The 12,764-nt window shown below is 37.8% G+C and overlaps 1 protein-coding gene across 2 annotated transcripts in view; it reads left to right on the top strand.

Moving 5' to 3' along the window:
- The window catches only part of syt7b (synaptotagmin VIIb), a 135,262-nt gene that overhangs the window by 80,331 nt on the left and 42,167 nt on the right, over window positions 1-12,764 (top strand). Inside the window, exons 3-5 of one of the 2 annotated variants that reach the window (XM_030130949.1) lie at window positions 5,721-5,800; window positions 6,734-6,868; window positions 10,531-10,731. In XM_030130949.1, the coding sequence (XP_029986809.1) occupies window positions 5,721-5,800; window positions 6,734-6,868; window positions 10,531-10,731 (416 nt within the window). The remainder of the gene's footprint in view (window positions 1-5,720; window positions 5,801-6,733; window positions 6,869-10,530; window positions 10,732-12,764) is intronic. The other variant, XM_030130950.1, reaches the window with a different exon arrangement.

The following is a 12,764-nucleotide window of genomic DNA, read 5'->3' as shown; positions in this document are numbered from 1 at the left end:
AGAGATATGCCGACGGTTGAAACTTCTGAAATACAAAACGCTGTTACATTCAGGTTGTGTCAGTGCTCTTGTTAATGTTTAGGTTAATAGATACAAAAATAATTGGAGAAAAGTCAAGGTTGAGGTATTTTATTAAGGAAAGAGGACCTTCATTGATCTTCTGTCTTTGTTAAACATCAGACTTTGATTATTTAACGTACGAATGCAACACATTGTTAAGCAGCAGTAACAAACTACATGTGCACTCAGAGAGAACAGACTTCCACCAATATAAACAGTCCACTTTTCTGCTTCTTCCACAGTATTGTTCAACCACAAACAAACCACACATTATTATTATAGTTTTATGTTTTGCTCCTCTGTCTGTTGGCTGCACTGTTTTTTTTTGTTTTGTTTTGTTTTTTTTTCACTATAATAAACAATAGCTGCCTCTGCCTCACTTTTTATGGATCTTCTCCAAAATTTAAGGGGTCCATCCTTGGCCCTTGCCCTATTATTCTACGGATGCAGTATTTTTTCCATAATCCAAACAGATAGACAGACAGACAGACAGAAGTGATCACATGACCTCATTAGAGAAGGTAACTGGTTTGTAAGAGGCTGGATGCTCAAACGACAAGGCTCGTCATAAAAGAATCATTAGAGAGACGCTGATGGAAAGTGTTTGCTCCAGCAGCGACGAAGATGTCTGGACCTGGTCTTGTGTGATTGGTTGTTTCGTGGGAGTGGAGAGGGAGGAGAGTAGGAGGAGAGGGGAGGTGAGAGGCAGAAAACTGAAACAGCCACAGAGGCATGTAGACGGGGGGGAGTAAGACGCTGTTGAACATTAAGGTAGGAGGTCTTGAAATAAAAGGCCATGCGGCTTTGAACAGAGAAGCCCTTCAGGATCCCTTACATCTGTACTTCACCTCACGCAGCATCTTTCCACTGCGACGCCACTGTGTTACTGTAGGAATAACACACATTCCAAATCCAGTTTCAAACCTCCTCCATCTCATCCCTTTCTGTCTCCTGTCTGCCCCTCTACTCATTTTCTCCCCTTGTCCTGTTCCTCCTCCTCTCTTTCTCACATGCTCCCACTCTTTCAACATTGTACTTTCTCCACCCTCTCTTTCCTCCAGCCTCCTGAAGATTTTATGATGCTGTTTAATGATAGATGAGCAGCACTTGATAGCACATTCTTGACTGTTATAAATCTATACTTCTCTGAGTCACTGAGCTTAACATTACTGTATCTTATGTGTGCATGTAAACACAGTAGTGGCTAAATGCAGGTACAGATTAGGTCAGACCCCAAACTGTGCCCGTTATTGAAAATGTGTGTGCCCAGCTGGACCTATAAGACATAACCTCATAAATAATAGAATGTTTTGGGGATGCATTAGAGAGAGATACAGTAGGGTAACTAAAGAGGCCATCTGTCTGCAGAAGCTGTATTCAGAGAAGCATTCAGCACTGTGTTTGGAAATCCTCCCCTCGCTGTAGTCTTCACACTGCACACTACTTACAACCCCTTTAAGGGTAAAGAAAAGTCAGTTGTGTATAAGCAAAATACATATACATTTAGTGCTGCTCATGGTACAATGGGAAAACATTATGTAAGATCAGAGGGTCTGTGTGACTCAGCTGGATGGAGCACTGTGTTTGCAAGAGTTCAATAAATATTGAGTTCAATAAAACGGAGGGGTCAATAACTATAACTACAGTGTATCATTCTGATGATAACACTATCCATTAAGTGGTGAAAATTTGCAGAGCGTTAGTGAAATAAGCACCATGATGTATTGCAGAAGAAATGTGTGTGTTTTTGCAACCTAATAGGAGATATCTAATCCTCAAAATGTGTGTGTGTGTTTTCTGTGTGCTATTTTTAGGAAGTTGTAACCACAAGAAAGACATCTATCTATCTATCTATCTATCTATCTATCTATCTATCTGTCTGTCTGTCTGTCTGTCTGTCTGTCTGTCTGTCTGTCTCTATCGTCACTACTGAACAATGAAAATAAAATATATGTTGCTTTTCTGGTGTTGTACAGTCACATGTGGTTTTTACCAGTGATTAGTAACTACATCTGTCATGTATTTAATGGTCGTACCTGTGATGAGACAATATCTTCTGTTACAGGATGTGGAGGAAGTGCATCAATTACAATATGCACAACGATCATTATGGAATGTTTGCATAGTGAGGCCATCACACAAATGTACAACAGTTTCACTGTAACTTTTCCACAACATTCAATGTCCAAAAAGGAAAACGAAGAAGTCGAGCCCACATTGTCCCGCCCCAAATCCACATGACCTGGACAATCAGCCAATGGATACAGTCTATAACAAAGAACAGCTCAGTCACTAAATTAAAACAAGAAAAGCACTCGGAGAGCGCATTTCTTCCTTGTGCCAGTATCAACATTTCCTGAAAATTTCTTGAACATCTGTCCATAACTTTTTGAGTTATCTTGCTAACAAACAAACAAACAAACATGTACACACGCACGTACACAAACACACAAAGCAAAGTGATCACAATACCTCCTGGCGGAGGTAAAAAGAACAAATGATTACATACCATCATTAACAGCCATTACTGTTCACTGCCACTATACCGCTGAAAAATAAGGTTTTTTTGGACTGTGTTGCAATACAAAAAGGTCATGTGGTCTGAGTCCAGACTGACCCTGTCCAGACCAGAGTGATGGACACATCAGGGTGAGAAGACAGGCAGATGTAGTGATTATCCATCATGCCTAGTGCCTACAGTACAAACCTAGGGGGCAGTGTTATGATCTGGGACTCGTTCACTGGGTCAAGTTTAGGTTTAGCAACGTCATGAGTCCAAAACATTGGAAATAAATGTTGAAACAATGTTATAGTGATTATTAATGTGGGAGGGGTTTTTTTGTTTTGTTTTGTTTTGTTTTTTGGCCAGGTTGTGTATAATGTGTGTATTTCCTCAAACTGAGTAACTGAAGAGCAAAAGCCTCCTTTTACATTATTATTGCAATAGTGTGAATGAATATAGCATCCACACAAAACTGCTGCCTGAAATAGACTGAACCCAGGAGTTACTCTCAATGTACTATATCTAATACTTACAGTAGAGATGTAACCTGTAAATGTATGCAAACAGAAAAGCAACAAGATATTTTTCTCTGGCAAAAAGGATGAAGGCCCCACAGTGCAAATCGTCTGACTTGCAGTCAACAAGCTATTTAGATAAATAGGCAGCTCAAGGTAGGCAGATTTTCAATTTGACCAGCAGCATTCAACTTCAGCAGGATGAAAAATAAAACTTACCTCAAATTGTTTGTTCAAGTTAGAATGGAGTCTTTGAACATGGAAAGCAGCTCTTTTTCCTGGCAAGCAAAGTATTGTACCATAATATGATGTTCTCCTTTGGTCTCTATGAATGTAAAATAATCCCTAAATTTTCAGAACCTGGCCTTGTATCAGTCCTATCCTCTGTGCTGTGGGTTACAGTGTGCAGAACCTATGGTGCAGATAGGATTTACACTTTGTTTTAATCAGGGGCTTATGGGAAACACTGATTTATGTTAAGTGCATATAATGCAGTAATCATTTTACATAATCTATTGATTTTAAAAGTGTAACTATGTTCTGATAACTTCCTTTTCAAAGTTTGACAATAACTATATACAGTTAATTTTTATTACCCACTAGCTCTGTGAATATGTATGCATTATTGACATGTATGACATACGCTAATCTTTTGGCCCTAAGTTAGGGTTAAGGTTAGGGTTAGGGTTAGGGTTTTGGCAAAAGCATCACTATACACTACACTGTTGGTTCCTAACCTTTTTTGGCTCGTGACCCCATTTTAACATCACAAATTTTTGATGACCCCAGATATTCAAAACTGAGACATTTTTTGCTAAAATTAATTTGTTTTTGATCATGTAATAGTTTGCTATACTATGTTGCAAATAAATGTTAATTTTAGACAACATTTAGTCTATATAATGTATATTATTATGGACGGAGGCAGAAAAGCCAGGTGTAGATTACAGCACAAAGGGAGAATTTTATTTTCCTTGGTCAGGATATGTACAGTCAGTCCAGCTTGGATTTACAAGGCTGACAATTAAAACTGAACAAATAATAACTCAAACTATGAATTATGAAAGAGCTGCAGCATCTGAAACCGACCACAATGAACATTTGACAGATAAACAGAACCACAGTGCTTCAGTTTCACAACCACAGTTTGTCATGTCTTCTGTGTATTGGGATTGTCTCTCTGAACTGACCATATATTTTTTATTAGTCAGTTGGTTTTTTAATCAATTACTAGAAATTTCAGGTGACCCCACTTGAATTCCAGTCTTGACCCCACGTGGGGTCCCGACCCCAAGATTGAAAAACACTGCACTACACTGTCTACCAGGGTTGTCAAACATAGGAATTTTTGAAATGCAAAAATTACAGTAGATAAGATATTAACAATCATGGGGGTCAAATGCATTTTAGTTCAGGGGCACATGCAGCCCAATTTGATCTCAAGTGGGTCAGACCAGTAAGATACTATTATAATAATCTATAAATAATGACAACTCCAAATTATTTGTATTAGTGTAAAAATATAAAATTACATGAAAATGTTTACATATACACAATCCTTTCACAAAAAATGTGGAAAAAGTGCAATTTTAACAATATTATACTAAATTACTATTACTATACTGTTAAACTTCTGTTACTAAATGTTTTGTGTCTGTGTAGATCCACTGTGATCTATAAACTGTAATGCACATGTGTAAATGATAAGCTGAGGGATAATATTGTTAAAATTCCACCTGTTTTTCTCAAGAAATTTCTGGTTGTTTATGGTTGCTTATGTTATTCACATATTTTTAAAGGATGGTTTGTAGATGTAAACATTTTCATGATGTAATTTTACTTTTTTCATTCTAAACCATAGAGAAAAGTTTAGAGTTGACCTTATTCATAGGTTATAATGTTATTATTTTATAGGTCTGGCCTGCTGGAGATCACATTCTGCTGCATGTGACCCCTGAACTAAAACGAGTGCAATACTCCTGCTTTATACTTTAAATTTGATTTATGCTTAAAAATACTTCTCATATATTATATTGACGAGCTGATTATTCTAGTATTGACTGTAGCTCTAATGAAAAGCAATAACTGCTCTCAAAGAAATGCAGTGCAGTGAAAAGCACAATATGTCCCTCTGAACTTTAAAAGAAAAGAAATGTAAGGGAAACACTCAAGTAGAGGACAAGTACGTCGAAATTGTACTTAAGCACATACTTAATGCACTTTGCTTTTTTCCACCACTAATTATTTCAGCATGTATGATTATTTCTGTAGCCAATGTAGAATTTAATCAGAGCACGCTAAATGTGTGTGCTCTCCTTGAGTTTGTTTGTGGAGACGTGTATCCATGTGTCAGACATTTGTGTGAGTGAGTGTGCGTTTTGCATCTCATTGCAGTTAAGTGGTCCCTCATCACGTTTTGTTTCTTCAGAAGCCGTAGTCCTGGCTTCACACCAATTTGTTGCTCTTCCCTCATTTATCATGTTTTACAACATGTTTGGAACCTGATGCTGTTCTGAAGCCCCTGTAATGAGCACTTCAGCAGTAAAAAGACGGGAAAAAACTTCTGTAAACAACGACGAGGACATGATTTTGAGATCCTCTCAGTTCCCATCACTGTCTGTGTCTCCCTTGTCTCCTCACAGGGGAAGAGGAATAAGCCCGGGGTGGAAGCTGCCAGCTCTCCAGATTCTGTGAGAGGTCGAGGGGAAAATAAAGCCATCAAGTAGGTGTCAAAGGGGACGTAGATGGAGACGTATGGAGATAAGTTATGCTGTGGTGATGGCATCACAATTTAACAAGCTTTTTATGATTGGAAAGCTTATGTTGTTGCCCCCAACAGTGTTAGAAATGTTGCCGTGAAATGATGCCCTCAAGATAGTGTTACTACATGTGAGTGTATATATATATATATATATATATATATATATATATTTAGTACTTTATGGGACACAGTTATGTAAAAAGCTTCATTTTACAGCCTTCAAGACCACCACCAGGGAGGGAAAGTTTATGGTCAAACTGTGAATGTTGGGTAAACTAAGTTAGATTAAATGCTGTAAAACATCAGTTATGGATTAAATAACATATAAACAGAGACTAGTTTTGTCTTGAAATGTATTTATAATATAGTTAAAAGAGAAATTGTCTTTTTGGGTTCTTCTTTATGTTGTTGTTACATTATTATAAATTTGACCACCAACATCCACTGTCAGATACAGTTGGCTGTATTTGCTATATTATACTTGCTGTCTTTTTCTTTTTTCCAATAACCCCCCCATCTCTTCTTGACTCTTCTGATTCTTCTATTTTGTTTGTTTCCTTGTCCCAGACAGACTGATAATCCATTCAGGTCTCATATTTTTCCTCTGTTAACTGTGTTTGATCAGGCGCCAACATTACATGCTATCAGGTTTTAAGACATTTAGATTTTTTTTGCAATTTTTTGTGGAAGCTATGTGATTACTGTATTGATAATTATATTATATTGTCACATTTATCCTATTTATTAAGTCCCACAACCCTGACCTTTTATTTAAAGAGGAAGCATTTTAACTTCAGCTCTTTTCAAGATGTTTTTGACTGTTTCTCTTTTACAGCCCCTGTATTTGTTGTCTATGGCGTTACCTGTCTTACCTCTCTTTTTCTCTGGTCACAGTGATCTAGACAGAGACTTTTGGAATAACAATGACAGCAGCAATGTGCAACAGAGGTGGAGCTCCTACCCGCCCAAGGAGTTCCTCTTAAACATGTCTCCATATGCTCCGTACGGAGACCCTCGCCTCACGCCCAAGTGAGTCTCAGTCCTGGCTGGTAAGGGATCCCTCTATCTGGGCAGGGCTGTAAAGAACAGGAGCTTATACGCACCTTACAACAGTTGGACAGGATTACAGTAAAGGTTTTAGTACGCTGTACATGTGCTTTGTGCAATAAAATGTCCATTTGAAGAACATCTTTACTATTAATGTGCACAAAATACCTGACAAATGATACAAACACAGAAAATCAAGTGGATATATGGATCAATATATCACAGCGAACAGTAAAAAGGTCACATTTAATGGTCCAAAGAGGTCAGAATGCCTCATTTTGTAACACTGTTTGGTATCCATATCTTTTAACATAAGTCTCCTCTCATCCCCGGTAATCCTCATGTTTTTGCATTCAGGCATGTCCACAGCTAGATGGTGTTTAGTATGCACTGCTGGTCATGCAGCACCTGATAGAAATGTGCAGCACCATCCCTCAATATGGCTGTGATTGCTAGGACTGCCCAAACATTGACAGAAATTACAACGTTTTTCAAAATGATCCCTTTTAGATAAAGAGACTGTGTTTCCGTCTGCCAGCAGAACAGAGAGAACAAGCAGTTATATCTAATAGAAAGATAGAAAACAGGCTGTAAATGATCAATATTTTTAAGATGTACATATTTGAGACCACCAGTCCTTGAGCACAGAACACACACGTGGGAAATATTTTATTTTTCTTCCACACAGGAAGTCAAATATTTGATAGCTCCATTCCCTACAGCCCTGCTGGCCTCATCAGACACTCTTTACTTCTTCCCTCTCACCTGCAGCCCATGGAGTGTTACCATGGAAACCCTCCGTTTGCAGAGCTCAGTGTTTTACCTGAACCCCCTTCCCCTTTTTACACAACTCAGCCACTCCAAGTATTCAGGTCTGCCTCTCAAACCGGAGGAGCAGCTTTGGCTTAAAAACATATACTTCCCTCAGTCGTCAGGGTTTCCACAAGAGGGTTAACTTTTTGTTTTCTTCCGTTCTTTTTTAACCTTTTGAAGAGGTTTTTTTTTTTTGTCTGTGTTTTGAATGTTGTGGTGTTTTTCATTCTGTGTTTTTACCCTTCTCACCTCTTCTACCATCTGCTCTTTGTTTCCATTCGTTTGTCATCACTACTCCGATTATCGCTCCGAGTATTGAAAGTGCCGTGATGCTGATAGCCCTCCTTGGTCTGCTCCACCACAACCCGCGTAAAAAAAAACAACTAAAGTGTCTGAACAGTCTAATGTCTGTTTCAACTGTCCATTTGTCTCACATGTCACCGAGGCGTTAAGTGTTCATCACTACCTGCTGTAATTACAAGTCACTTGACTCCTTCCCAAACACAGGATGATCAGTTGTATCTGTGCAGCGATGTTGAAATTATTATTAAATCAGTGAGTAACAGTCATTACAGCAATTGTTGTGATTGCATCGCATAGTGCTATCGACTTTATTATTTAGATATGAGAGGCATTTAATAGGCTGATGATAAAGGTGTCACTCTGCAAATGTGTGATACAGGATCAGTAAGTCAATTAATTCGTAGTGCTCGGTTTTTTTTTGTTTTTTTTTCTAATAATAATAATAATAATAATAATAATGCTTTCATGGTGGTAATTAGTCAGTTGTGAGAGTAATTTGGACATCGTGCTGCAAAACCGAAGCCCACGCAGTGAGAGTTGCATAGAAGTTCAGTGATAACTCATCCATTTTGCCGTCGTCAGCCTACACTTAATGTCTGAATGTCATTGAAGGCGTCCTGGTCTTGTGTGGTCTGTCTTCACTGCCGGTCTCTGAACTTTGGTTGACATTTGTCTCTACTTGTATCTGTGGCGTCCAAGTTGAGGTCAGATGGGGTGGGCGAGGCAGCATTATGAGAAGTAATGGAGAATGTGTATTAAAATGTGCTCTCTTTGCCTGCGGAAGGTTAGATATTTCCAAGTCATCTAAAAGATTGTACACAAACTCATTGGACAGGAGTGTATTTATCTTACTCAATAGAGCTGCGGGGGAATCAGAGACAGATAATTATCAGTGTTTTGTTATCATCACCTGCATTTGGAGTCTTAAGATGTGAAGATGACACATTTGCATCATTACCAGGCCATTATGCTCTACCCACAGAGGACACACACTGGTCCTGGTCTCCCGTGTGGTGAGAAATTGGGCAGACGAAAAATCCTGAATCTCATGGTTCTTTCATATACGGAGAAATAGAGCAATTTATAAGACTTTGTACCTGCATTAACAAAGTGTCCTATAAACAGTGGCCAAGATGAAAGAACACTCTTATTAACAGATGTGTCCTTAAATGTCACATATTTGTGATTTAGGGGATCCCACATTCACTAATTTTTCATTAGTTTGAATTTTCTTGTCTGGACCTATTGAAAGAATCATGTTTGTGTAATTTGTGGAAATTCTACGTAAAATTTTCACTAAATGGCTGTATGTAAATCTGTTTGCCCCAGGTTGCATCTGTTACATTTATGCTGCTCATTCATACAGATCTCTGAAGTTATGAGTTTTATTTAACTAAAAATGACAAGGGAGACTAAATGAACCTGTGGTGCTCAAAAAAAAAAAAAAAAAAGGAAAAGACAGTTTATATAAAAACACAAAATGTTCTTGCATGAAGCCCATTGTATAGGGGCGTAGATCATTTCCCAAATTTCAGTACCAAAGCAGTACATCTCAGCAGCATTTTTTAAAGTTTGTTTAAGTTTATTTCAGACATAAATATAATACAAAACATAGGAGAAAAAGGAAAAATCACAAGAACAAAATAAGACAAAAATGTAAAAAAAATATATGGAAATGGAAATTTTGCATAGAGTACATAGATAATACATAGTTTTATCAATAATATATATCTATGGTGTTGTATAGTGGTGGTTTTGGGATTTTTTTTTTGTTTTATGAACTGCTTTTAGTGCATATAAATGCAGATAAGCTGAAAGATAAAACTAAAAGTTTATACTGCAATGTATAATGTAATTTCCTTTTATTGAAAAGATAAAAAAAAATAGAATTTATCAACCAATACTGAAGCCAAGTATTGGTATTAATACCAGTGTTTTGTTTTTAGAGATATTCAGTCCTTCTTATTGTACATTATCAGGCAGTTAAAAACATGCACTACAGAAGCTTATACTGCAAAATGCATAGGGCATTAAAATAGGATCTATATATATATATAACTTATTAGAAATACAGGCTGAGTAAAAAACACATGCTGCATTTTTAGACACTAATAAAACATGCAAAGTAGAAGCACGATCAAAAAATGCACAGTATACATAAATCTGACTCATAAAGGACAAAAAACCACAATAAAATACAATTCTAACTTTTTACCTGACTATTGTTTTGCATCCTCAATAAATATTTTGTCTTTATAAACCTCTTCACTGCTTCTTTACTAACCCCTGGTGACCACAGTAGGTGCTCGTCCAAGGTTTTGTTGGACACTGGACACTTGTGGTTGGACTGATTGTCCACAGAGTGTCTTACTCACTGGTGTGACTAACCTCACTGATGATCCCTCTGCTGTCCGGGTCTGTACGTCTGTGCGTCTGTTCGTCTCTCTCTTTCTCCTCTCTCTTCTTGGTTGTCTCTTTCTGTCTGTCCGTGTTTCTTTGTCGACCGTCCACCCCACCGGACTTTCCAGTGGGGCCGTGGATAAGGGTGGGCAGGGCGGTGCTGGACCCTCACCGGGGGCCAGTGACAGCGGGGGTGGTGCTTGCTCTGGGACTGAGGCGGGGCCCAGTCGCAGTGACAGCATTCGGAGCATGGTGACGGGGGGCAGCAAGGCTGGGAGGTGGCAGACAGTCCAGAGCCACATGCATGCCGGAGGCCTGCGGTTTAGCAAGTGAGTGGAGCATTGTGACAAGGGCACGCATGAGGGGAAACAGTGGGTACAACAACAGCATGGTGTGGATATCACGGAAGAGTGTGAGTTTGTAAAACCATAATGAATGGTAATGCTGCATGTACTCCCAACTGCTCAGATGAAGGAAGTGTTTTTGGAAGCCCATCGTCACTCACAAACCATTTCTAAGTCAGCTGTCAGGTTCCCACAAGCTCATGTCAAGGCGAGTCTTAGACAGTGACTCTACGCAGTCATATTGTTCTCTGCAGCCTCCAATTTGCAGCAAGCTGTGACAGTTTCAAGCATTTCAAACAAAGCGGATGCACGCAGAAAATCCCCCAGAGTAGAAAGTAGCATTATTATTCAACTGAAGTAAAAACCTTCGATTAAGTTGTTAAATGAACAGCAGTATATTAGGCCAGTAACTGACCTGAAAACATTTTGCGCTGTTTATTTTATTGACTTTCATCTGTTTATTAGCCACACAGACCATCATGTTGACATTACAAGAGTAACCCATTTCCATGAGTACATTTTGGCCAGTTTGAGTTCCAGCAAAGTATAGATGTGAACCAAAACACATTTAATATCAGCCTTTCTAGATCAGTTTATACAGTAAACTGATCCATAAGGGGCACATGTAGAAGAAGAGGCGTTTAAACATATTAATTCCAGCAAAAATACCTCTGAAATAAAAAACATGTTAAAATTATTACAATACAATACACACCTCGTGTCCTGTAATTCATGTCAACATTTATTGTAGTTGGTTTTAAATTATTCAGTTAATTTCTGCATTAATATCACAGGGGTTAAGGAATAGTATAAGATGACTGAAACATTGAAAGATTGACCTCACACACAAACTCATGTTGTTTAGTGCTCTGAGTGTATATAATGGTATGGTATAATACTGCTCATGGCACTTTTAGTGTTTCAAGGAAAAAGAAAAAGTCTATAAATACAACCACGTCTCAGTAACAGGAACATTATTAAATTTTTATGTACTGATAGCACTTGGTTAAGGTTAGGTAAAGATACTCAGGCTTGGTTTATACAGAAAAAGTCAACAAATATAAGGTTAAGACGTCATTGATTTATGGGTCCTTCTATGAAACTGGTCCCTAAAAACAGGACAGAGGGGCTAAAAGTTCAAACCAGATGTAGACTAATGTTATGATACAAGTTTGGAAGCACTTTGAGTCTATTTTAAAAATAAACATTTACTGAGATGAAAAAAAGCAACTATTTGTCAGATAAAACACATTTTTATATTTTTTAATATTATTTTTATACAAAAACTGCGTGTAACACAGTAAAAAGGACGCATGAAAATTACACGCTATTGTATATTTACTTTACTTTTTATTCTCTCACAGGTACATTTTAGGAATCAAACTAATTATGCAAGGCAGAGTGTTTCACAAAAATGACCACTTTACAAAATTCCTCGTGATTTATATATGTTTAAATGGGCAGATTCCACATGTAAAATTAGTGGACACGATGGGTTACATGCAAAACCTGGAATGAGACTGCCGATTCATGAAAAACCCACATGTCTGGATTAGAAAAACTACTAGGATCATCAAATTTAACACAGTGTCTTTATTTATAGTGCCATATAAGACCATTTCAAGCCATGTTTTCCAGGTAGCTTTTCCTGTCCCAATTTTGATCCTATTTTTGGTCCCAGTATTTTATTAAAAATTCATTAATTTTGGGATGGCCTGGAGCAAGAGTATAATTGTTTTCTGCATTTATCTGAGGTCATCATTAGGTACATCCTGGGGGGAAATATGTGTAATTTTCTCTTTTATTATTGGGTCTAAAAAAGCTAGCAAAGTGCCAGGTACCAAAATGAACCCAGTTTCATAGAAGCACCCATATGTATATTTCAGCCAAAACATAATCGTTTACAAACCTTAAATGAAGCGCTTTTACTGCCTAAACATTATAAATGTGCACCCACAACCCTACCTCATCCTGCCGATTTAAGAAACACAAAAAAGTAATAAATACGTCAATGAAAT

The sequence above is a fragment of the Sphaeramia orbicularis genome, chromosome 3 (genome assembly GCF_902148855.1).
Source record: "Sphaeramia orbicularis chromosome 3, fSphaOr1.1, whole genome shotgun sequence".
NCBI classification, from domain to species: Eukaryota; Metazoa; Chordata; class Actinopteri; order Kurtiformes; family Apogonidae; genus Sphaeramia; species Sphaeramia orbicularis.
The sequence above is the reverse complement of the archived record's forward strand: the minus strand, read 5'-3'. Positions and strand labels throughout refer to the sequence as shown.